We start from the raw sequence: 26751 nt of genomic DNA, 5'->3' as shown, positions 1-26751 counted from the left end.
GCAGAGGAAAGAAGGCTGCTCTGTAATTTTCCCGACAGCTTCCTCAAATCCATGGCAATGGCTTGGACACCTTGCCTTTAACAGACCAGGGAACGAGCTCAGACCTCAGGGGACTAGCCTGGGTTTCGAATTAAATCAGTGCTGAAGTGGAAGTGAACTCAGAGCTCTCAAACTAAAAATTGTCCGGCATGGAGCAGGATCACAACTCACCATCTTTCAAAGCCTCAAGCCGGGCAGGACACAGCATGGACACTTACACTTGGCAGTTACTAGAAAGTTGTATTAGACTTTCCTGTGGATCCTTTATCCTGTAAAGGAGTTACACAGTTAATTTCTTGTTGAGGATTAATCATTTTCTCTCCTCCCTATGACTGTTTCTCATGTCCTGCCCCTGGTTTCACTTGTCCCAACCCTTTTGAAGGGCGGGACATTCCTTCTCCCTCCCCTCCCCAACTGCAGCCTGTAATCAAGACCAATGAAAGCAAACTACCTCATCCACCCTGTGACGAAGAACTCAGAGTATTTAAGAGGTTGTAGGAATGGGCTGAAAATCAGCTTTTGTTTTCTGTGCAGACAGGCACACTCCCATCTGATTTGGGCCATCCCTCAGCTGCAGAGTGAAGGGGGGGAAAATAACCCCCAGACTCCCTGCCACCATGTGCTACGGCAAATGCGCACGATGCATCGGACAGTCTCTGGTGGGGCTCGCCATCCTCTGCATTGTAGCTAACATCTTGCTGTACTTTCCCAATGGGGAAACAAAGTATGCCTCTGAAGACCACCTCAGCAAGTTCGTGTGGTTCTTTTCTGGCATCATAGGAGGGGGCTTGCTGGTAAGTTGTTCAAAATTATTATAACCTTAACAACTTCTCTCCTGTTAAATGTGATGATTTCTTGTGTTTTCATGGAAATTTTTCTTTATAATGCCTATTTCCAAATCCAGTGATTTTTGTTCATTCTTCTTTTGAAAACAGATTATGCAAAAGTTGAGATAGGGAGATAGGCATAAGATACTAATTTTATTGGATGTTGTTTTATAAAATTCTCTTTCAACTAAAAGTGAACTATCTTTTTGCTAAACTCTTTTACTTTACAACTAGAAACAGATACTAGCTGTTAAAGTAGATTTGAGAGACTGGAGTTTCTAGCCCTGAAGCTGGCAGCCCTGGATCATTTTTGCTCTGGGGAGTTGAGAGGAGCCAGCTGGTTTTCTGTCTAAATCAACAGAACTTGGGATCCAAAATCTCTGCTGTTTTTCCTCAGGCAATGCGACAGAAAAAAAAAAAATTGTGAGTGCATTATTATTTAGAAAGAACTATAGATTTTCTCCTTTATGTAATTCTTGGGTGTGGTATCCAGGAAAATCTTGCCGCTAGCAGCAGATCAGTGTCTGAAGCTAGCAGTGGAATGTGTTGTTTTTTTCAAAGTTTATTTTTAATTGAAGTGAGAGGAATGTGCTTGCCAATTTTGGAGCTGAAAATACTAGCTTTAAGGATAGCATGGAAAGAATGTGTACAAAGTTGAGCTTGCTACTTTAAAATGCTGGGATTGAGAATTTTAAAGAGAAGTTTATAGAATTGCTAATACTAGACAAAATAGTTTTCTTATTCAAATAAAGGATATTAAAACATTTAAACCTTGATACACTAATTAGACTTTGATAAATCTGCTTTGGATTTAAACATTACTATCACATTAATATAATCATTTGTCCTTCAATAATATTGTACTTATTTAAGCTTCTTTTTATCTCAAAGTATTTCATACTTACTTTATTTAAAGAGCTTTGTTATAAAGCTACTAGAGGCCCAGTGTCCCTCAGCCCAGCCTGCACCCTCTCCAATCTGGGACATCCCTCTCACAATCCCGAACTACTGGCTCCTAATTGCTCAACTGCCTGCCTACCTGATTGCCCCTTACCACTTCTGCCTGCCAGCCTGATCACCCCCTAACTGCTCTCCTGCTGGCCTGATTGACGCCTAACTGCTCCATGCGGACCCGATCGCCCCCAACAGCCCTCCCCTGCAGGCCTGGTCCCCCCTCAACTGCCCTTCCCCTGCAGGCCCCGTTGCCTCCAACTGCCCTCCCCTGCAAGCCATCTTGTGGTGGCCATCTTGTGATGATGTTGGGGGTGGCCATCTTGTGATGACATAGGGGTGGCCATCTTGTGGTGGCCATCTTGTTTGATGACATGGGGTGGCCATCTTGTGATGATGCGAGAGCGAGACGCCACCCAGACTTTTATTAGTATAGATAACCATACAATCATGTCTTCAAAGAAGCAGTTCACTTTTATTATTACAGAGCTTCCATCTCTTCCATTTACAAAAAAAGGTGTCAGTTATTCTGTTAAAGATTGTTGGTATCTTCTATGTTTTACAATGAAAAACAAATCAGATTTAAAGGCAATTATTATTGCAAAACAACACTTGCAAAAAGCAACAACAAAACCCAGCAGCAGTTGCAGCTAGGACTATGCTAGGAACTTGTGTGAAATAAGCACATTCAAAGGTTATTGTTTTAGCCGAAACCGGTTTGGCTCAGTGGATAGAGCGTCGGCCTGCGGACTGAAGGGTCCCGGGTTCGATTCCGGTCAAGGGCATGTACCTTGGTTGCGGGCACATCCCCAGTGGGAGGTGTGCAGGAGGCAGCTGATCGATGTTTCTCTCTCATCGATGTTTCTAACTCTCTATCCCTCTCCTTTCCTCTCTGTGAAATATCAATAAAATAGATTTAAAAAAAACAACAACAAAAAAAAAACCTTTAAAAAAAAAAAAAAAAGGTTATTGTTTTAGTCCTCCCATACCACACCCTCACCCTAAAGAATGCTTTGACACATTACATGAAAACAAGCAGATATTACATTTAGAGGGTTTTTTCTCTTCATCATGTCACATTATTTGAGATACTTGATCAATTTAACCCAATGCAAGTCAACAATGTCAGAAATAAATATATTTTACCAAAAGTACTTAACCTGACCCTTATGGACTCGGGGAAAGACAATGACTTTAATCTGCTTGTTTTCTAATCAGATATTCCTGCCAGCATTTGTCTTCATTGGGCTGGAAAAAGAGGACTGCTGTGGCTGCTGCGGCCACGACAACTGTGGCAAGAGATGTGCGGTAGGTCCTCCCGCTCTGGTGGAGACATTGGTTTCCACATCATTGCAGGACACTCTATAGCTCACTTCCGTGTTTCTCCTCCTCTAGATGCTTTCTTCTGTGCTGGCATCTCTCATCGGAATTGCAGGGTCTGGCTACTGCGTCATTGTGGCAGCTCTGGGCTTAGCCACAGGACCACTATGTCTTGATTCCTCCAACCAGTGGAACTATACCTTTCTGGACACTGAAGGACAGTGAGTAATTGTTCCACAACAGACCACACATTCTTATCCACCACATGTGTATAGTGCAAACCCATCAAACTAAAAAGGCATCATTCATCCGTTGTTCATCCATCCAGGATGCTCCCATGGTTGACATTCTTCACTTTTCCTCCTTCTGTGGAATAAAAGCTAAGCTCCCTGCTATGGTATATAAGACCCTCAGTGGTCTGTCCTCTGCCTACTTCTCAGGCTGCTGCGGACCCAGGTCTGACTGCCGCTGTGGACGACCAGAACCTGGGCCTGACTTCTGCCCCAGGGCCCCCCCGTCTCCCTACCTATGTCTGCTCCAAGGCTGTGCAAGCCAGTGCGGTGGCTCAGCCAGCCCCAGGCTCCTCCTGCCCCCCTGCCCTCCTGCTTGTATTCACTCCGGGGTTTCCCAAGCCAGCGCAGCAGCGCAGAAGCTTGGGCAGGCCCCCCTGTCTCTGTCTCCATCTCCACTCCAGGCTTCACCTGCATGCGCAGCTTCCTCCTGACCAGTCATGACTGTTATGGCGTCCTGGCCTAATTTGCATAACTTGCATATTACCTCATATATATATATATATATATATATATATATATGTATATATATATATATATATATATATTCAGATATGATCTCAGCATTATTTCCTAACATTTCTCATAGTAACTTTGGATTGTTATGTATCATTCAATTACTTTAAAAATGTGTTGAGAACCTACTATCTGCCACATAGTGGTCTAGGGGCTGGATATACAATGATGAAAGGTCTGGTTTCCACCTTCATGAAGCTCAGACTTGTGGGAAAGCTACTTATGTAGGTCTTCTCCCTGGTCTAGGTTAGGTTTCATTCCTCTGTGGCCCTTTCGCACTTGGTTTACCTGATTAGTATATCTGTTGCATGAGATTGCCTATTGTCTGTTCCCTGAAATTGTGCTTTTCCAGGACAGAGCCCATGCCGTGTTCACTATTGCATTCCCAGCCCTGGCTCAATGTCTCACACTGAGTGTTCAATACTCTCTGTTAAGTTTTATGCTTATCGTGGCAACAAAATTGGGCTAAACCGTCATTTTATGGAATGACTTGGGTTGGAAGAAGTTGAGATAGGCCATTGAATTAATTCATTCCTTTTTTCTGAATGAAAAAAACACCCCACAAAAAGTAGCTTATGAGATATTCCATTAGGTGTGGTCATGTGTCAGAAGTTTCTCTTTTTATGCACAGATACCTTCTGGACAAATCCACATGGTCCCAGTGCATTGAACCCAGGCACGTTGTGGAATGGAATGTTTCTCTGTTTTCTATACTCTTGGCACTAGGTGGAATTGAATTGATCTTGTGTCTCATTCAAGTAATAAACGGAATGCTTGGAGGTGTATGTGGCTACTGCTGTACTCACCATCAGGTAAGAAACTGTGTGAAAAAATCGTAGCCTGTCCCTCATGTAGTCAAGCAATATAATGCACCATAACAGAGAAAAAGGCAAAAATCAAACATTGCTCAGCCTACCAGCATTTATTCCTACATTATCTTTGTGGCAAAGTATTTAGTGTTCAGTTTTGCTCTCAATAATAAGTTTCCTTGAATGTTACAGTTACCTTCATAATTGGCTCTGTGGATATGGGAAAATGCCACCCATAGACAAAGTACCCTATTCAGGAGCCAACCCACTGTTCTGGCTGCAGACACAAAAGAAATGTCCTCTCTTTTCTTCTTTCTTGTTCCCAACTAGTTTTCACAAATAATAGCCAACATTCATTGCATTATGCATAGTGCTAAACCCATTTTTCAGCTGAGACTGTGACTCAGACATTAAGCAATATGCCTAAAATCACTTAGTCAAGAAACTAATGAGCTTCCAACCCTGGGTCATTTTTTGCCGCAGCACCTGCTCTTAACCTGTATACAATACTTGCTGTTCTGTTGAGTTTCTACAGCTCCTTCCTAATAAGAAGTCATAAAAAGCTCAAACAGCTAAGCAGAGAGAATCACTAGTAGCCTTTCAATAGCAGCTCATGAAAAGCCTTTCATTGTGAAAGAAAACCAGGAAGCAGTTGTTTCCTGGGGATATGATTTTGGAGAAAAATATGCATTTGTTAGTAGTGGGGAACATCTTGTTTCTATAGCCTCCTAAAAATTATATATTATTAAATTGACGGAAGTTCAGCTTTGGTCCAATTTGGAGGGTGGTGTTGTTTTATGTCTTATTCTGTAAAATAGGATTAGGTAAATAGAAATTTATTTAATGTATATTTCCCTAGCCATTTACTTCTCTGTAAATGGTTCAATGTCTCTTAACTTTCTTTTAAAATAAGACAAAACTCAATGAACACCAAAAGCCCACTGTTACCATAAAAAAAATACATGGCTCTGTAAATAAATGGAAACTTTCTATAATTTTTGAGGAAAAGTTAAAATAAAACTCTAGTTTGCCTTGTCAGGCAAGATTAATCCAGCAAGATTAATAATTTCCTTGGGAGCTTGCCAAATTCCCAAGAAAACAAACAAGTGGGAATCCTTTACCATGAGCTGTTTTCAGCAAGATGGTTTGGGAGAGGCAGTGAAGAGTCCTCTCTGATTACTAAGTAACCTATCTTTAGTTTTGAGCTTCATATAAGGCACAGTTTAAATTTTGTGACGCCCCACTAGACCTCAGTTCTCATGCATCTTGGGGACAGGCGTAATATGTCAATGATCAAAGTTACTGTAGTGGTTTAGCAGAATGACACTCTCTCCTGGGAGGGAGCAAACAGTCCCCCTGGGTTTACATTTGAGTCACAGTGGGAGTGGCTGCTTTTCCCAACACTGCAGAGCAGCTCTGTTACCTTTGTTTATAAGACAAAAGTGACTTTCAAAGGGCAAGGTTTTTACTGAAGATGAGTCAACTGTAGAACTCGGTAGCATTTAATGAGAAAGGTTACCCACACTGAGCCCACTCCTGTGTGAAACTCCCATGGCATTATCTCTAAAATCCCTAAGATTAAAAACTTATCCAACATGTTCAAAAACAACTCAGTATTGGTAAGTTACAGTTTCCATGGCCCCTTTCTGCAGCTTTTACTCTGAGAGGACAACTGGTCTGTCTGGTTTGTTTAGGAAATGTTTTGTGAGCATTGTTTGAGCTCTAGTATTGTCCCTAGAAGCTCTGCTGAAGTTGAGATCAGCCAGCTTCATGCTTGCTTAAAATAGGAATTTAAAAGACTGAAATGCCATCATTGTTCATTTAGCCTGTTTGTAACCTAATGCATATTTCATTTTCTTTACAGCAATATGACTGTTAAAATAACCACCCAAGACAGAACCACAATCTTCCTTTATTTCATTGTAATTTATATACTTGTATTAATTTGTAAAACTTTGTACTAGTGTATACTTCTTATATGCTCCTTTTTATAAGTGTGTGTAAAGACTGGCATCTTCATGTGATGTCAGTGTTTGCACTTTGCAAACAAATATATATATATTTTTTAAGGAATGAGAAAATAAACCACACTCTTGAGGTAATTTACAGATGAAGTGATGGTCCTCAGTGCATCTGAGATAAACTCTGGCTTGAAATAATGTTTTTAAGAAACATTGCAATGATAAATATTACATCCAAATTTCTGCTGCATATATGTGCTTGTGTTTATTAAGTGAAAGATTTCTAGTAGCTTTTTTAAGATCATGAAGAAGAAAATCCAACAACTTGAAAAGATGATTTTTTTCATTGTTTATATGGTGTTTCCCATTGATATGCCTGCAACTCTCTAACATGAAGCCTCTTTGCACTGTTTTTGCCTTCTGGGAGGGACAGCTCCTTGCCCAGAGTGGGAGGACTGACTCACGATGCTCCAAGCCTAATGAATGAGTCAAAACGTACAATGCTGCTGGTTGCTGCAAGCACTTCCAGACCCTAAGTTTTCCTAACAGTGCAAACTTTTTTGTCCTTCAAAGACAAGCACTGAGGATCACGTATTTAAGAGAAAGGCCTGGATAATTTGACAGGAAGGATGATGAGAAACGGAATAGAGCACCATGAGAAAATGGGGGAGAAGGGAAACGGGACAGGAGGACCACAAGGAAATATCCCAAACTTGCTTTTTTAAATACAACAAAATAAAGTATCCACTACCATTTTTTTCTTGTTTAGTTTCTTTGTCCAAAGACTGCAGTAGCAACAGGGGCCATGCCTCCTGGTGGTCTTGCGATAGATGATTGCTTATAATCATCTATCACCAGTTTGATATTTATCTCCAGTTGTCCCACCTTCCCAACAGTGTTTGTTTATGGCTACATTTTAAGGCACACAGATGTCATCAATTAGAAGGCTTTGATATACTTGCCAAGAATAGTGAGTGAGGTTGGTGAAAGGTTGCAGCATGAAACAAAAAAATGAAATGAAATCTGGAACACAGAGATGGAGTTATTTTTGCTCACATCTACATCTAAAAGGTGTTTATTTTCCTTGGCAACAGACAAGCAGTTAATAAAGCAGCTTTGCTGGCTGTTAGACCACAGAACTCCTCCTGCCTGTGAGATACCCAACAGCACTTTCTTGACTGATGGATTCTATTTTTGTACCTCTGTCCCTCTGGCAGTCTAATGAAGCCTACAGACTTTTATGAAAGATACTGTTTAAAGAACAGACCATCCAATTGATGGGGAAATAAGACATTTTTTTGAGGGGGGTGGGCTAGCAGCCTGACTCTGTACCTAATCAGTATCCCTAATGCACATTCTTGCTAGCTGATAATTAACTCATTGCCCCTTCCTTAATTATCTGGTCTTGCAAGACATAAATACTCTCATTTTACAAAGGCCATAAACCACGAACAATACACAACCCCCAGAGGGGGTTATCAGCACTGGTGCCAGGCCAGGCCTTTAGGTGTGGTCTCACGTCCCCCATCCCAACACACGGTGCTTTTTGCAAAGCCTGTGAAAGGTCCAGAGGTCTGATCCATATTTGGGGGACAAAGAAACCAAAAGGTATAAAGAGAAAGCTTCCTCTATATTGGCTTGCTCAGGATTTGGAAACAGGCTCCCCTGAGTCACAGTACTAGTACATCTGGAAACAAATGTTTTTTCCTGTATCTCTGAGTATTCCTGTGTGTATTTTCTGGTGACCTGGTAAATTCTGTAACATAATCTCAGAGGGAAGGCAAGGGAGGGGCATGGTGGTAGGATATCAACCAAAGGACTTGTATGCATGCATATGAGCATAACCAATGGACACAGACAGTAGTGGTGTGAGGGCATGTGCTGGGAGGGTGGGAATAGCTGGGGAGAGGTCAATGGGGGAAAAGGAGACATATGTAATACTTTAAACAATAAAGAATTTTTAAAAAATGTGAACAACCCTGGCTGGGTAGCTCAATTGGTTAGAGCATCACCTTATCCTGAATCTGTAATATTCTAAACACCTCAATTTGGCTGGAAATTTCCTCAGGGATACTGAAACAGCTCTTTATCAGCTGGCCACATAAAACAATAAAAATGCTGTAGAATTTGAATCACCTGACTAGCAAACATGGTGCCAAGGTTACATACTTCAATCTAAGGGTCATAGGGAATAGTAACCAAATTTACCATGGTTACCAAATGTACAAATAACTGCCCTCATAAAGGAAACCCTCTTGAATCAAAATCTAAGAAAACTGATGGGATGTTACCTTCATTACAACTTGTTTCTTACATATGTACAAGAATGCTTCAATTATGCTCCCACTGATGCTCACACTCTGTGGGAACAGATATGGATCTGGTGCAACTTTTCAGAAAAGCAACTATCTATAAAGTCTGCATGTCTTTTAACCCCGTATTTTTATCTTTAGAAATTTATTTTAAAACAATCATCAAGGATGTTCAGTTTCCAGGGATAATTTTGGGAGTATTATTTATACCAAGAAAACTGACAAGTCTAAAAGCCCAACAAGGAACTTGTTTGATCAAATGTTGTCAGCATAATAAAAAAATATTTACATTTAATATATATAAACAAAAACATAATTTTGATCAGATTCTAGGTGATTTTTGCCTTGATTTGCTTATCTATACTTACTGAAGTTTCTACAATAAACATATTACTTTTGGAAAGAAAACAAAAGTGAAAAAAGAAAGACTCAGTTCTAAAATCATTCAGGGAGCAGTCCATAGTCTTCAAAGGAAACACCCCAAATGGATGAGAAACCATTGTTCTTGATGGCAAACAGAGGAATCATTCCACAGTCAACACTAAAAAGTAAGTGTGCCTGCAATTAGGTGGAGGGATGGGCCAGGTGGGCAGGCAGTAACCACAGGCTAAAAAATATTATGGGGAGGCCAACATTCCTGCTCTGTGTTTGGGAATGCAAGTTCATGGTATCTACTTAGTTTGCTACTAAATAAGATTTTTTAAAAAAATAACTACATTATCTGTTTATCTATTTTAAAAATGAAAGTAATGAAATTCCTTTAAGCATTGACTTTTGATCAGGGCTTTTTATAGTACAGACTGAGTTTTTCTCACTTCACATTTCTGAAATGAAAGGACCGTTAACAACGGCATGGGTTTATAGGACTTGAACCAGCCTGGTTTGTGAAGATGCTCAATGTGTTTTAACAGGTACAGAAATTAAGTCACCCACCCTAGGCTAGTACAAATTGTTCCTCCTTCCCTTTTAATATAAAATATCTATGTATGTGTATCTTTGTCAATGTAGATATTTATTTTAATTACTGTGGTTAAAGAAACTTGCTAAGCCTTTCTGGAGGTGGATTTCATGTTAATTCCTGAAATTAATTAATCATCTCTCTCTCTTTCACATATACACACATTTTCCTACTACACAGCAATTAAAAAGAGAAAACTATTGCTACATAAGACAATTTGGGTGAATTGCACAAATAATGAGAATGGAAACCATCTACACTATTCCCTCCCCCAATAGTGACAGAATTCTAAATATAATGTCAACTAATGTAGCTAAGTCCTTAAAAGATTTAGGGGTAGAAAAGGAAAGGAATAGTGAGTATCCTTATGCCACATTTCACACACTGGGTTCTTAAAGGAGCAACACTGTAATACACTGAGTGGACAGATTATTATGATCTCTGAATGCATAATAATTTGGCCACTCAGTATATATATGTATATGTATATATGTGTGTATATATATATATATATATATATATATACATATATATATATATATATACAGACAAGCAGTTAATATATATATATATATTAGAGGCCTGGTGCATGGGTGGGGTCCGGCCAGTTTGGCCAGGGGGAGGGGATGGGCGGTTGGCCGGCCTGCCTGCTAGTTGAACTCCTGGTCGAGGGGACAATTTGCATATTAGCCTTTTATTATATAGGATATACACTGAGTGGCCAGATTATTATGCGTTCAGAGATCATAATAATCTGGCCACTCAGTGTAGTTCCCTGAGAGGGGAAGTTTCAAGGTGTTTAGATTCACAAGTTGCATCCTGCCAGTAGAAGACTGTGTCAAGCACTTGCTAATTCTCACCACACCCTTTTCTGTCACATGTGTACAAATACCACTGATTCATGTTCAGGGCTCAGGGCCAATTGCAATGGTTGCTCTTGGTCTCAGATGTAAACTAGATGATGAAGACTCTCAAAACAAAACCAGGGCAGCCAAGTGGGGTCTCTTGGAATACCTAACACCATGTTGTTTAAGGCAAGCCCTTGACTAAAGCAAGGAAAGCCCTAGAACTACACTTAGCTATCCTGGTAATCTCTGACACCTATTAAATTTTTAACCTGTAAATTTTTTTTAAATTTTTATTTAAATCACTTTTTACAGCAGTAAAATGTGCACAAAAATGTACAGTTCAGTGAATTTTATACATGTTTATACCCATGTAACAAAAATGTACAGTTCAGTGAATTTTATACATGTTTATACCCATGTAACTCTCATATTGATCAAGATATAGGACATTTCTAGCACCCAAAAAACTCTTGTCTTCTCTTAGGCAATGGGCTTCTTACCATGACTACACACAGCCTGAGCAAATATGGTTCTGATTTATATTACCATAGATTTGTTTTGCCTATTCTTGAGCTTCATATAAATTGATTCATAAAACATGTTCTCTTTTGTGTCTGGTTTTTCTCAATAAACATTATGTTGTTGCATTCTGGCTCCTAAAATATCACCGGAACAATCCTATATAATAAAGAGCTAATATGCAAATGGTCGTCACGCTCTCACACCATAATGGCTCAGACACTCAACACTGGGGAGAGAGGATTGGGGACCAGCCAGGCACAAATGAGCTCGCGAGAGAGGAATGGGGACCAGTCAGGCATAAATGAGCTCATGAGAGAGGAATGGGGACAAGCCAGGCACAAATGAGCTAGCGAGAGAGGAATGGGGACCAGCCAGGCTGTGGCTTAGGAGAGGGACAAGCGGCCCACCCCACAGTCCTGGGCGCCAGTGGCTGTGCCTGCACCTACGCCTGTGGCCTGGGAGAGGAACGAGCCACATGCCCCTTGGTCCTGGGTGCCAGTGGCTGCACCTGCACCTGCGGCCTGGGAGAGGAACAAGCAGCCTGCCCCGCAGTCCTGGATGCCAACTCTTGTGCCTGTGCCTGTGGCTGGGAGAGGGACAAGCCACCCACCCTGTGTACCTGGGCACCAGCGCCTGTGGCTGAAGCCCAGGAGAGAGACAAGCTGCCCGCCCCGTGGCCCAGGCATCAGTGCCTGTGGCTGCGGCCTGGGCGAAGCCGCCCACCCACAGTCCCCTGAGCTGCAGCCAGCCCAGGAAAAGCCAGCCCAGGTCCTGGGTGCCTGCAGCCAGCCAGAGGGAGGGATGTCTGGATCCTGGGTGCCTGCGACCGGCCAGAGGAGGAAATCCTGGGTCCTGGGTACAGGGCAAGGCAGAGGTGGTTAAGGGGTGATCAGGCCAGCAGGGGATCAGTTAGGGGCGATCAGGCAGGCAGGCAGGTGAGTGGTTAGGAGCCTGCAGTCCCAGATTGCGAGAGGAAGTCGGACATCCCCCGAGGGGTCCCAGATTGGAGAGGGTGCAGGTCGGGCTTAGGGACCCTCCCCCCCCATGCACGAATTTTGTGCACCTTGCCTCTAGTCTGTTCATAAGAGAAAGCTGAGTGTACTGCTTATTGCAGTTATGGAGGATGCCACCTTGAGAGAGCTTTGGAATCCCTCTTGCAATCTGGGACTGCTGGCTCCTAACCGCTCACCTGTCTACCTGCCTGATTGCCCCTAACCACTCTGCCTGCCGGCCTGCTCACCCCCAACTGCCCACTCTGCCAGCCTGCTTGCCCCTAACTGGTCCCCCCTGCCAGACTGCTCACCCCAACTGCCCCCTGCGCCCACCTGATCACTCCCAACAGCCCCCCCCCACACTGGCCTGATCACCTACAACTGCCATCCCATCCTGGCCTGATCAGCCACAACTGCCCTCCCCTCTTGGCCCCTAACTGCCTCTACCTCGGCCCCGCCACCATGGCTTTGTCCAGAAGAAAGTCCGGAAGGCTCTTGGAAGGCCTCCCAGTCTAATTAGCATATTACCCTTTTATTAGTATAGATAGAGGCCTGGTACACGAGTGGGGGCTGCCTGGTTTGCCTTAAAGGGTGTCCCAGATCAGGTGGGGGTTCCCTTGGGGGATGGGGCAGCCTGGGCAAGGGGCATGTGGTGGTTTGTAGGCTGACCATGCCCCCATTGGGGTGGGGGTCCCCACTGGGTATGGTGCCAGCCTGGGCATGGGGCTGGGGCAGTTTGCAGGCCAGTCATGCCCCCATGGGGTGAGGGTTCCTGCTGGGGGGCATGGCCAGCCTGGGTGAGGGGCTGAGGGCCGTTTGCAGGCTGGCCACACCACCTTCAGGGTGGGGGGTCCCTGCTGGGGGGCCTGGCCAGCCTGGGTGAGGGGCTGAGGGCCGTTCTCAGGCCCCTCCCTCAGCAGCCAGCCGGGGCAACCCAAGCATCCTGCGTGCTCAGGCCGGCTCCGTGGCCACTGCCCACAGGCCCCTCCTTTAGCAGCTGGCCAGGGCGGGCGGGAAGCTTGGGTCACCCCTGGTGACAGAGAAAGCCAATCTTCATCTGTCGCCAGAGGCGACCCAAGCCTCCAGCTCACTCTGACCTGCTCTGTGGCTACCGCCCACAGGCCCCTCCTTCGGCGGCCGGCCCAGGCAGGCAGGAAGCTTGGCTTCCTCCATCACCAGAGGCAACCCAAGCCTCCTGCCTGCTCCAGCTGGCTCTGGGGCCACCGCCATCTTTGTCCCACTAATTTGCATATTCCTTCCCGATTGGCTGTGGGTGTCATGGAGTGATGGTCATTACCATATTACTCTTTTATTAGATAGGAAACCCTCATGACTGTACTATAACTACTAATTTGTACTTCCAAATCCCTTCACCCATCTGGCACTCTCAAAATATTCTCTGTATCTATGAATCTGTTTCTATTCTGTTTGTTCATTTATTTTGATTTTTAGATTCAGTTATTGATTGATTTGTATTCATTGCCATTTTATTGTTCATATTTTTTATTTTTTTGTTCTTTTTCTTAAAGAAGACCCTTTAACATTTCATGTAATACTGGTTTGGTGATGATGAAATCCTTTAGCTTTTTCTTGTCTGGGAAATTCTTTATCTGTCCTTTAATCCTAAGTGATAGCTTTGCAGAGGTAGAAGAATCTTGGTTGTAGGTCCTTGCTTTTCATCACTTTGAATATTTCTTGCCACTCCCATATGGCCTGCAAAGTTTCTGTTGAGAAATCAGCTGACTGTCTTAAGGGAGCTCCCTTGTAGGTAACTTTTCTTTTGCTGCTTCTAAGATTCTCTCTTTATCTTTCCCTTTGTTATTTCAATTCTGATGCATCTTGGATTGGGCTTCTTTGGGTTCATCTTGTTTCCTGGACTTCTATGTCTATTGTTTTCATCAGGTAAGAAAAATTTTCTGTCATTGTTTTTTCAAATAGACTTTCAATTTCTTGCTTCCTCTCTTCTCCTTCTGGCACCCCTAGAGTCGTCTTACACTATCTTCATATTTTTGGATTCTTTTTTCTTTTTGCTGTTCTGATTGGATGTGTTTTGCTTCCTCACATTCCAAATCGCTGATTTGATTCTCAGAGTCCTCTACTCCACTGTTGATTCCCTGTAATTATTCTTCATTTCAGTTAATGTATCCTTCATTTCTGACTGGTTCTTTTTATGGTTCCTAAGACTTTTTTTTTTTTTTCATGCTGTTGAAGTTCTCACTAAGTTCCTTGAAGTTTTCACAAAGTTCCTTGAGCATTCTTATAACCATTGTTTTGAACTATGTATCTGGTAGTTTGCTTGCTTCCTTTTCATTTAGTTCTTTTTGTGGAGATTGCTCCTGTTCTCCCATTTGCAAAATGTCTCTTTGTCTCTGCATTTTGTCTACTTCCCTGTGTTTTATTCTATATCTTGGGTAGAGGTGCTATGTATCCTGGATATGGTAGAGTGGCCTTGTGTATTAGGTGTCCTGTAGGGCTTAGTGGTGTAGCCTCCCCAGTTACCTGTGCTGGAAACATTAGGTGTGCCCCTGCTTGGGCTATGTGCACTGTCCTTCTGTAGTTGAACCTTGATTAGTGTTGGCATCACTGGGAAGGATTAATCCCCAGGCAAGTTGGCTGTGAGGACCAGCTGTGACTACAGTAAAAGAGCTCCTATATAGGAGTTGCCCCTGCAGAGCAGGACTTGCTTCAGGGGGCTTTGGTGTCCACTCAGGCTACTTCTTGAATATGTTGTTCACGGAGGTTATAGGGTTGTAACCTGGCATGGTTTGAAGCTGTCCACAAGGTACACTGGTTCTGGGGCCACAGGGAGGTGCAAAGTCAGCCACTGCCTGTGCCCTGCCTGGGACCACCTAGCATGAGCTACTGAGTGATTTGCTAATGGCTGCCACTTATGATGGGCTTGGGGGTGCCCAGGAGATGCCAAATTGCGAACTAAAGCAGGCCGCTGCTAGTGCTGGGACTGGGGCCACTTAGGAAGAGGTACAGAGCACACTAAGGCCAGCTGCTGCTTGTTTGAGAGATTTTAGGAAAGCCCAAAGCATGAGAGAGGCCAGTTGTATGGAAAAGCCACTAGAAATAGCTTGGATGAGCCCACAAGTTGGGTGGGGAAGGGTCTTAAGGAATCACCAGGTGGGGCAAACAGTGTGAGCCAGGTTGATGGAGACTCAGATATGGTGCCTTCCTGTTGGTGCTGTGGTGAGGAGGGCTCAGCAAAGAAGCAATGGCCTCTGGCAGCACTTGGGTCTGGGAGAAAGCTGCCCCCCACCCCCAGCTCTTGCTCTGATGCCAGAAAATTCAGGTTCTCCCCATATGTCCTTGGTTTCTTTCAAGCTGCTGTCCCAATGCTTGAGCTCAGAGGGAATGAGTCTGAGTAAGTCTATGCATGGGTCCTTTAAGAAGAACTGCCTGGGACTCCAGCAGCCTCCTGTCTTTCTCAGCCTCAATTCCCACTTGTTTTTTACAGCCTGAAGTTATGGGGACTTCTCTTCCCAGCACTGGAACCCTTGGCTGGAGGGTCTGGTGTAAGCCTCAGATCCCCTCACTTCTCAGAGGGGACATCTGCAGCCAAGGTATCACTCCCACTCAAAAACCATCATTCATGGGTGTGGGACCAACCTGTCCCATGCCTCCACCCTTTTTATCAGTCTTGATGTGGTTTCTTCATTTCCCTAGTTGTAGGACTTTCATTCAGCTAGATGTAAGATTCTGAATGATGGTTGTTATGAAGATTAGTTGTATTTTTTTATGTGGTTGTGGGAAGATTCTAGTACCTCATTTACCTACACTACCATCTTGACCGGAAGCCTAAGCTTCACTTTCATAAACAAGGTTTTCCAAGCTCCATGAGACAGATTTCTTGACTGTATTGCTCAGTTTGGCATCCCCAGTTTATAACAGTGCCTGGCATGCAATAGGTGCTCAATGATCAGAGATTCAAAACTATGATCCATGGGCCAAATCTGTGTGCTGTTTCTGTAAATTAAATATCATGGGAACACATGCATTTTTTAAATTCTTTAATGTTTAAAGTGTTACATATAGTATAACATATGTCTACTTTTCCCCCATTGACCTCTCCCCAGCCACCTCCACCCCCTAGCACATGCCCTCACCTTCCTAGTGTCTGAGTTCATTGGTTATACTTATGTGCATGCCAACAAGTTCTTTGGTTGATCTCTTACCTGCTTACAACATCACCACTACTAGCCCCTTCTTTCCCTCTGATGTTTGATGGTCTGTTCGATGCTTCTCTGTCTCTGGATCTATTTTTGTTCATCAGCTTATGTTGTTCATTATATTTCACAAATGAGTGAGATCATGTGATATTTATCTTTCACTGACTTATTTCGCTTAGCATAATGTTCTCCAGGTCCATCAGTGCTATTGCGAATGGTAAGAGTTCTTTCTTTTTTACAGCAGCATACTATTCCATTGTGTAGATGTACCACAGTTTTTTATTTCTTTTAATTTTTAAAGTATTTTTATTGATTTCAGAGAGGAAGGGAGAAGGAGATAGAGATAGAAACATCAATGATGAGAGAGAAACATTGATGGGCTGCCTCCTGCATGCCCCCTACTGGGGAACGAGCCCAAAACCCACACATGTGCCCTTGACTGGAATCAAACCCAGGACTTTCCAGTCCGCAGGCCAATGCTCTAGCCACTGAGCAAAACCAGCTAAGGTTTTACCACAGTTTTTTAATTCATTCTCCTGCTGATGGGAACTTAGGCTGTTTCCAATGTTAGCTATTGTAAATTGTGCTGCTAAGAACATAGGGGTGCATATATCCTTTATGATTAGTATTTCTGTTTTCTTGGGATATATTCCTAGAAGTGGTATTACTGTGTCAAATGGCAGTTCCATTTTTAATTTTTTGAGGAAACGCCATACTGTTTTCCACAGTGGCTGCACCATTCTGCATTCCCACCAGAAGTGCAAGAGGGTTTCTTTTTCTCCACATCCTCACCAGCACTTGTCATTTGTTGATTTGTTGATGATAGCCATTCTGACAGGTGTGAGATGGTACCTCATTGTTGTTTGATTTGCACCTCTCAGATGAGTAGTGACTTTGAGCATGTTTTCATATGTCTCTTGGCCTTCTGTGTGACCTCTTTTGAAAAGTGTTTATTTAGGTCCTTTGCCCATTTTTTGATTGGGTTGTTTATCTTCCTTTTTTCAAGCTGTATGAGTTCCCTATGAATTTTGGAGATTAAAGCATTGTCAGATGTAAAACTGGCAAATATGTTCACCCACGCAGTGGGCTTCTCTTGTTGTTTTGTTGATGGTTTCTTTTGCTATGCAGAAGCTTTCTATTTTGATGTAGTCCCATTTATTTTCTCCTTAGTTTCCATTGCCCTAGGAGCTGTATCAGTAAAGATATTGCTACAACATATGTCTGATATTTTGCTGCCTATGGATTCTTCTAAGATTTTTATGGTTGCCTGTCTTGTGTTTAAGTCCTTTATCCATTTTGAGTTTAATTTTGTACATGGTATAACTTGGTGGTCGAGTTTCATTTTTTGCATGTTCTGTCCAATTTTCCCAACACCATTTATTAAGGAAATTATCTTTACTCCATTGTATGCTCTTGCCTCTTCTGTCAAATATTAATTGAGCATAATGGCTTGAATCTAATTCTGGATTCTCTGTTCTGTTCCATTGGTCTATATGTCTGTTCTTGTTCCAATACCAGGTAGTTTTGAGAACAGTGGCTTTGTAATATAGCTTGATAGCTGGTATTGTGATCCTTCCAAATTTCTTCTTCTTTCTCAAGATTGCTGTGGCTATTTGGGGCCTTTTTTTATTCCATAAAAATTTTTGGAGAGTTTGTCCTAAATCTGTGAAATATGCTGGTGGTATTTTAATGGGGATTGCATTAAATCTATAGATTGCTTTGGATAGTATGTACATTTTAATGATGTTGATTCTACCAATCCATGAACACCGTATATTCTTCCATTTTTTTTATGTCTTCCTCTATCTCTTTTTTCAATGTCCTGTAGTTTTCCACACATAGGTCTTTTACCTCCTTAGTTAAGTTTGTTCCTAGGTATCTTAATTTTTTGGTGCAGTGGTATATGGGATTGTGGTGTTGTTGTTTTTTTGTTTGTTTGTTTCTCTTTCTGTGAGTTCATTATTGGTGTATTAAAAAGCCATAAATTTCTGGGTGTTAATTTTGTATTCTGCTACATTGCCGAATTCATTAATTAAATTTAGTAGTGTTTAGATGATGTCTTTAGGACTTTCTATATATAATATCAGGTCATCTGTTGGTTTGTTTTTTCAGTTTCTATGTCATTTATTTCTGCTCTGATCTTTACTATTTCCTTCCTTCTTCTCACTCTGGGTTTTCTTGTTGCTCTTTTTCTAATTCTTTAAATTGTAGAGTTAGATATTATTACCAGTTTTTCTCGTGTATGTTTGTTTTTTTGTTTTTTGTTTTTGTTTGTTTGTTTGTTTGTTTTGAGATATGCCTGTAATGCTATGAACTTCCCTCTCAGGACTGCTTTCACTGTGTCCCATAGATTTTGGATTGTTGTGTTTTCATTGTCATTTGTTTCCATTTTTATTTCTTCTTTGATCTTTTTGGTCACCCAATCATTGTTTAATACCATGCTATTTAGCCTCCAAGTGTTTGAATTTTTTATTGTTTTTATTGTAGTTTATTTCTAATATTATGCCCTTGTGATCTGAGAAGATGCTTGATATGATTGATATATTCTTGAATTTATAGAGACTTTGCCTGTGTCCCAATATGTGGCCTATCTTTGAAAATGTCCCATGTGCACTTGAGAAGAATGTATATTCTGTAACTTTGGGGTGAAATGTTCTGAAGATGTCAATTAAGTCCATCTGATCTAGTGAGTCATTTAGGATTGCTGTTTCTTTGCTGTATTTTTGTTTAGAGAATTTATCCAGTGATGTCATTTGGGTATTATAGTCTCCTACTATCATTGTATTGTTGTCTATCTCTCTTTTGATATATTCCAGAAGGTTTTTTTATGTATTTGGGTGCCCCTGCATTGTGCACATATATTTCAGAGTTATATCTTCTTGTATTGATCCCTTTAATATTATGAATATTAATATAAGGCCTTAATAATGCCTTTCTTTTCCCTTGTTATGGCCTTCACTTTGAGGTCTATTTTTTTCAGATATAAGTATTGCCACCCTTGCTTTTTTTCTTCTATCCACTTGAATGGAATATATTTTTTCCATCCCTTCATCTTCAGTCTTTGTGAGACACCTTGTTCTTTGGTGTCTCTCGAAGACACCATATACTAGTATATGGGTAATGTTTTCTTATCCATTCAGCCACTCTGTGTGTATTGCTTGGAACATTTAGTCCATTTACATTTAAGGTTATTATTGATAGGTACTTGTTTATAGCCATTTTTATTCTTTATGCCTGTGTTCCTCCTTTCCTTTCTTTTTCTTCTTTTTACAACAGTCCCTTTAGCATTTCTTGCATTACTGTCTTGGTAGTGATAAACAAACTCCCTTAGCTTTGTGTGTGTGTGTGTGTGTGTGTGTGTGTGTGTGTGTGTGTGTGTGTGTGAAGCTCCTGATTTCCCCTTCAATTTTGAATGATAGCCTTGTTGCATATTTTTGGAGTCAGTCACTTGCTTTTCATAATTTTGTATACTTCATTCCATTCCCTTCTGCTTAATGTGTTTCTGTTCAGAAAACATTTGCTAATCTAATGGGAGATCCTTTGTAGGTAACTATCTGTCTCTCTCTTGCAGCCTTTAAGATTCTCAGGTTGTCATTAATGTTTGTCATTGTAATTACTATGTGTCTTGTGTGGGTCTTCTTGGATTCATCTTGTTTGGGACTCTGCTTGTGTGACTTTTTTCTTCCCCATATCAGGGAAGTTTTCTGTCATTATTTCTTCAAATACGTTTTCTAGTCCTTGTTCCTTTTCTTGTCCTTCTAGAACCCCTATTATACATATGTTACTTCTTTTCATGTTGTCCCAAAGCTCCCTTAGGCTCTCCTGTTTTCTAATTTTTTCCTCCAATTGCTTTGCAAATTGGGTATGCTACTCTGCCCTGTCTTTTAAGTCACTAATTTGGTCCTTCACTTCTTCTAGTCTACTGTTGAAACTTTCCATTTTTTTTTATTGTAAATATATCATTCATGATTTCCTCTTGATTTTTACATAAGTTGTTGATTGTCTCATCCATTCAGTTTATGAACTATATGACCCTTACTCTGAATTCTTTTTCTGACATATTGCACGTGTCTGTTTCATTTAGTTCCTTTTTTTTTTTTTTTTTGCAATCCCTCCTTTTCTTGTGGTTGTTTCATTGTCTCCCCATTTTTGCTCTCACCAAAGGGTCCATGTGCTGAGTCATGCGGGGCCTGTCCCTGAAGAAGAGGACTTGGTGGGAGAGTTATATACTCTGAGAGTCACCAGAGGCCCAGGTGCTGGGATGCATGGGGCCCTTGGCTGCAGCAGGAGGATCAGCAGGAGGATCGTGCACCCTGAATCAATGGAGGGCCCAGGCACCAGTACCAGTGGCGTCTGTGGCAACAGTGGTAGGTCTGTGGAAGGTTTATGCACCCTGAGAGTCACCAGGGCCTGAGGAACCTTGATGCATGGGGATTGTGGCCACAGTGGTGGGTCGGTGGGCAAGTTGCACACCCCGAGAGTCACCGAAGAGCCAAAGTGCCAGGACGGGCTGTGCCTGTCCAAAGTGGTGGGTTGGCAGGAGCGTCATGCACTCTGAGTCACAGGGGGGCCCAGGCATTGGGACGCATGAGGCCTGTGGCCACAGTGGCAGGTCATCAGAAGAACCATGCACTCTGGGCCTGACAGGAGCCTGTGGCCAGGGAGGCTGGGGTCCTGGTGTCTGTGGGTCTGCAGACAAGGTAGTAGGTCTTTAGGATGAGTGGCTGTAGGGTCTGGTATGGTGTCTGAGGCCATTCTGGGTGGTGGTGTGTCTGGGATCCTAGTCACAGCAGCTCTCCCTATCAAGATGGTGTGGTTTCTGTGCCAAAGCCAGGTGTTCCTGGAGTTCTTGCAGTGGTAGCAGGGGCTCCCCATCTAGGAGATCCTAGTTTTCCAGCCCCCTAGACTCCTGCAGAATCTAACTTCTGCTCTCTATCTCTCTCACACAGATCACACACATTCACACACTCTCCTTTCACTCCCTCCCTCACTCACTCACACTCTCTTCCTCACTGCCGTTCTGCCAGCCACCATCTTCTCTGAGAGACCATTGGGATTATTTTTAAGGTTCTCTTTCTGAGAGTTCATTATTGATGTATATAAAAGTGCCCTTGATTTCTGGATGTTCATTTTGTATGCTGCTACCTTGCTGAATTCATTTATTAAGTCTAATAGTTTACTGGTGGACTCTATTTGGTTTTCTATGTAGAATACCATGTCATCTGAGAATACTGAGAGTTTTACTTCTTCTTTGCAATTTGGATGCCTTTTTTCTCTTCTTTTACCTGTTTGGTGTGGCTAGAACTTCCAGCACTATCTATAATATGCTAATTAGACCAGACAGCCAAACAATCTTCCAGACCTCCTTCTGGATGACCTTTCAGACAAAGCCAGGGCTGCGAGGGCTGAGGCAGCCACTACAGTTGCAAGGGCCGAGGCAAGCCACCACAGCTGCAAGGGCGGAGGCAAGCTGCCGCAGCTGTGAAGGGCAAGCCCCTTGCACAAATTTTGTGCATCAGGCCTCTAATGTCAAATAAGAGTGGTGAAAGCCAACATCCTTCTCTTGTTCCTGGTGTTAAGAAAAACATTTTTAGTTTTTGCCCATTGAGTATTATGTTGGCAGTAGATTTGTCATAGATTGCCTTTATTATATTGAGGAATGATCTCTCTATTCCAAATTTCCTGAGAATTTTTATCAAAAAGGGGGGCTGGATATTGTAAAATGTGTTTTCTGCATATATTGATATGATCATGTGGCTTTTATCTTTCAATTTGTTTGTGATGTATCACATTTATTGATTTGTGAATATTGTACCATTCTTGCATCCCCAGAATAAATCCCACTTGATCTTGATGTATAATCTTTTTAATACATTGGAGGATCTGATTTGTTAGTATTTTATGAGGATTTAGCATCTGTATTCATCAGGGATATTGGCCTGTAATTTTCTTTCTTTGTAATGTCCCTACCTGGTTTTGGAATTAGGTTAATGCTGGCTTCATAAAAAGAACTTGGAAGTGTCCCTTCCTCTTGAATGTTTTGGAATAGTTTGAGGAGGATGGGTGTTAGTTCTTTGAATATTTGATTAAATTCACCTTTAAATCCATTAGGTCCAAGACTTCTGTTTGCTTGGAGTTTTTAAATTACTGCTTTAGTTTTATCAGTTGTTATAGGCCTATTCAGGTTTTCTTATTCTTTTTTATTGAGTTCTGGAAGATTGTATATTACTAAGAATTTGTCCTTTTTGCCCAGATTGCCCCATTTGTTGGCATGTAGTTATGCATAGTATTTGCTTATGATCTTTTGCACTTCTGTGTTGTCTGTTTTTACATTACCACATTTCTGATTTTATTTATTTGGGTCCTCTCTCTTTGTTTCTTGATGAGCCTGACTGGAGGTTCATCAATCTTGTTTATCTTTTCAAAGAACAAGCTCTTGGATTTATTGATCATCTGTGCTGTCTTTTAATTCTCTATATCATTTATTTCCACTCTGATCTTTACAAATTCCTTCCTTTTACTTTCTCTGGACTTTTCTTGCTGTTATCTTTCTAATTCATTTAGCTGTAGTCTTAGTTTATTGGTGATTTTTCTTGTTTCTTGAGGTAGGCCTGTAATGCTATGAACGTCTCTCTCAGGACTGCTTTCACCATGTCCCATAGATTTTGGGTGGTTGTGTATTCATTTTATTTGTTGCCAGGAACTTTTGAATTTCTTGCTTAATCTCATTGGTAACCCATTCATTATATAATAACGTGTTATTTAGCCTCCATGTATTTGAGTGTTTTTAAGGTGTGTTTTTTTTTATTGTAGTTGATTTCTAAATTCATGCCATTGTGATATGAGGAGATGGTTGGTATTATATCAATCTTCTTGAATTTGTATAGGCTTGTTTTGTGTCCTAACATGTGGTCTATCTTTGAGAATGTTTCATGTGCACTTGAGAAGAATGTATATTCTGTTGCTTTGTGGTGAAATGTTCTGTAAATATCATTGGATTCATCTGATCTATTGTGTCATTTAAGGCCTGTTTCCTTGTTAATTATTCTGCATGGAAGCTCTATCCAGTGGTGTCAGTGGAGTGCTGAAGTCCCTACTATGACTGTATTGCTTTCAATCTCTCCCTTAAAGGCCATCAAGATTTTTTATGTACATGAGTGCTCCTATGTTAGGTGTATATATGTTTAAAAGGGTTATCTTTTCTTGTTGAAACATTCCCTTTAGAATTATGTAGCAGCCTTCATTGTCTCATGTTATAGCCTTTGTTTTGAAGTCATTTTTGTCTTATATGAGTATTGATACCCTAGCCTTTTTTTCCTATCCACTTGAATGAAATATATTTTCCATCCCTTCACTCTTAGTCTGTGTATCTTTTGTTCTGAGATGGGTCTCTTACAAACAGCATATGTATGGGTTGTGTTCTTATGCATTCAGTTACCCTATGTCTTTTGACTGGAGCATTTAATCCATTTACATTTAAGGTTATTATTGATAGGTATTTATTTATTACCATTTTAATTTTCTTTATGCCTATGATCCCCTCTGTCTCATTTTCTTCTACTTCTTAAAACAGTCCCTTTAACATTTCTTGCATTTTTGGTTTGGTGGTAATGTACTCCTTTAATCTTTTTTTTTTTTTTTTTTTGGTCTGGTAAGCTTTTTATTTAACTGTCAATTTTATTTTACTTTATTTTATTTAATTTTATTTATTTTTTATTGTTTAAAGTATTAGATGCATCTCCTTTTTCTCCATCGACCCCTGCCTGACCACTCCCACCCACCAGGACATGTCCCCACCACCTTAGTGTCCATTGGTTTTGGTTATATGCATGCATACAAGTCCTTTGGTTGACCTCTTATTTCCCCCACCCCATATTCTCCATGCTTCCCTCTGAGGTTTGATGGTCTGTTCAATGCTTCTCTGTCTCTGGATCTATTTATTCATTATGTTGTTCATTATATTCCACAAATGAGTGAGATCATGTGATATTTAACTTTCTCTCACTGGCTTATTTCACTTAGCATAATGCACTCCAGGTCCATTCATGCTGTTGTGAATAGTAAAAATTCTTTCTTTTTTACAACAGTGTAGTATTCCATGGTGTAGATGCACCACAGTTTTTGAATCCACTCATCTGCTGATGGGCACTTAGGCTGTTTACAAATCTTAGCTATTATAAATAGTGCTGCTATGAACATTGGGGTGCATATATCCTTTCTGATTGGTGTTTCTGATTTCTTGGGATATATTCCTAGGAGTGCTATTACTGGGTAAAATGTGAGTTCCATTTTTAATTTTTAGAAGAAACACCATACTGTTTTCCACAGCAGCTGCACCATTCTGCATTCCCACCAGCAGTGCATGAGGGTTCTTTTTTCTCCATGTCCTCCCCAACAATTGTCATTTGTTGATTTGTTGATAGCCATTCTGACAGGTGTGAGATGGCACCTCATTAATGTTCTGATTTGCATTTCTAGGATGATTAATGATGTTGAGCATGTGTTCATATGGTAAATAGGATTTATTTTTAGTTTCTCTTTCTGTGAGTTCATTACCCTATCTAATAAAAGAATAATATGTAAATTAACTGTCACTCCACAAAAAAGATGGTGGTACCCATGGTGGCTGGGGTGAGATGTTTGCGGAGTCATCCTGGCAACATGAGCTCAGTGTTCTCGCCCAGCTGCGTGAAGGAAGGGAAGGGGAGGGGCCTCGGTCCAAAAGCAGAAGCTGAGAGTGTGGGGATCACCAGGAATGCTGGGAATGGTGGTTCTGGTGGTGGACACGTTGCTTGATCTCCTAGACACTCGAGCTAAGTGAGCCTGGATCAAGTTACTATTGTGGGTGGGGGATAGAGGGAAAGCAAAGGTGAGAGAGATAAGACAGAGTGTGGAGGAAAAATTAAAAGGAAAATATCCTGAAACTTCTAGGAAATATCCACCGATGGAGCAAAGAAAAAAAAAAGAGCTCTATTACTCTGTGAGCACCAAACCAGACTGGTCTAGGGTCTCACACAATTTGCTCAGATGATTGCAAAGACAGACAGAAACTTCACTCTTTCATGTACCCAGGCAGATACAATGCACGACATGCACGATTTCACGAAAGAGGACTTAACAGCACCCTTTGCTATACGCCCTTTGGTAAGTCACCTTTTTGGTGGCCATCTGTGTTAGTTAATAGCCATAATCAAAAGTAAAAATTAAAACTTTTTTATCTCTATGACAAGCAGATCTTACAACTTGGAGCAAGGCAACTATCTATAATAATAAAAGTGTAATACGAGGGGCAATGAGGCAGGCAGGCAGAGGCAGTTAGGGGCAATCAGGCAGGCAGGCAGAGGTGGTTAGGGGTGATTAGGCAGGCAGGCAGAGACTGTTAGGGGCAATGAGGCAAGCAGGTGAGTGGTGAGGGGTGATGAGGCAGGCAAGCAGAGTGGTTAGGGGCAATAAAGCAGGCCAGCAGGCAAGCGGTTAGGAGCCAGCGCTCCCGGATTGTTGCAGCATGCAAGCAGGGCTGAAGGACCGTCCCCTCTGTGCACAAATTTCATGCACCAGGCCTCTAGCTGGTGTATAAAAAAGCCATAGATATCTGGGTGTTAATTTTGTATACTGCTACATTGCTGAATTTGTTTATTAAATCTACTAGTTTTTTGATAGAGTCTTGAGGGTTTTCTATGTACAATATCACATCAGTTGGGAATAATGACAGCTTTTATTTTTATTTTCCAATTTGGATGCCTTTTATTTCCTCTTCTTGTCTGATTACTATAGCTAGCACTTTCAGTAGTATGTTGAACAGGAGGGGTGAAAGTTAGCATTCCTGTCTTATTCATATTCTTAGGGTTAATGGTTTTAGTTTTTGCCTATTGAATATGATATTGACTGCAGATTTGTCATGTAAGGCGTTTATTATGTTGGGATGTGATCCCTCTATTCTCACATTGCTGAGAGTTTTTATCAAGAAAGGGTGTTGTATTTCATTGAATGCTTTTTCTGCATCAACAATATGATTATGTGATTTTTGTTTCTCAGTTTGTTTATGTGATGTATCATGTTTATTGATTTGCAGATGTTGTACCAGCCTTGTATCCCTGCAATAAATGCTATTTGGTTGTGGTGTATGATCTTTATAATGTAACTAGTAGTCTGGTGCATGGATCCATGCACATTGAAAGAAAATTAATTAAAAAATATTTTAATATCACTATGTACCTTTTCCCTATAATAG

The 26751-nt window shown here is 41.4% G+C and overlaps 1 protein-coding gene across 1 annotated transcript; it reads left to right on the top strand.

Moving 5' to 3' along the window:
* Positions 1-497: 497 nt before the first annotated feature.
* TM4SF1 (transmembrane 4 L six family member 1) lies at positions 498-8685 on the top strand. Its single transcript, XM_080656060.1, has 5 exons — positions 498-833; positions 3036-3125; positions 3213-3358; positions 4575-4755; positions 6617-8685. Exons 1-5 carry the CDS (start codon positions 657-659, stop codon positions 6629-6631), a joined length of 609 nt encoding a protein of 202 aa, XP_080512186.1. The 5' UTR covers positions 498-656; the 3' UTR covers positions 6632-8685.
* Positions 8686-26751: the final 18066 nt, after the last annotated feature.

Source organism: Plecotus auritus, assembly GCF_963455305.1.
Source record: "Plecotus auritus genome assembly, chromosome: 2".
Classification (NCBI taxonomy): domain Eukaryota; kingdom Metazoa; phylum Chordata; class Mammalia; order Chiroptera; family Vespertilionidae; genus Plecotus; species Plecotus auritus.
The sequence above is the reverse complement of the archived record's forward strand: the minus strand, read 5'-3'. Positions and strand labels throughout refer to the sequence as shown.

Excerpts from the sequence above, each read along its gene's own strand:
- TM4SF1 (XM_080656060.1), top strand. The coding sequence starts at position 657 with ATGTGCTACGGCAAATGCGCACGATGCATCGGACAGTCTCTGGTGGGG. Across the intron at positions 3,126-3,212 it reads ACTGTGGCAAGAGATGTGCG|ATGCTTTCTTCTGTGCTGGC; the intron begins GTAGGTCCTCCC and ends CTCCTCCTCTAG. Across the intron at positions 3,359-4,574 it reads TTTCTGGACACTGAAGGACA|ATACCTTCTGGACAAATCCA; the intron begins GTGAGTAATTGT and ends TTTTATGCACAG.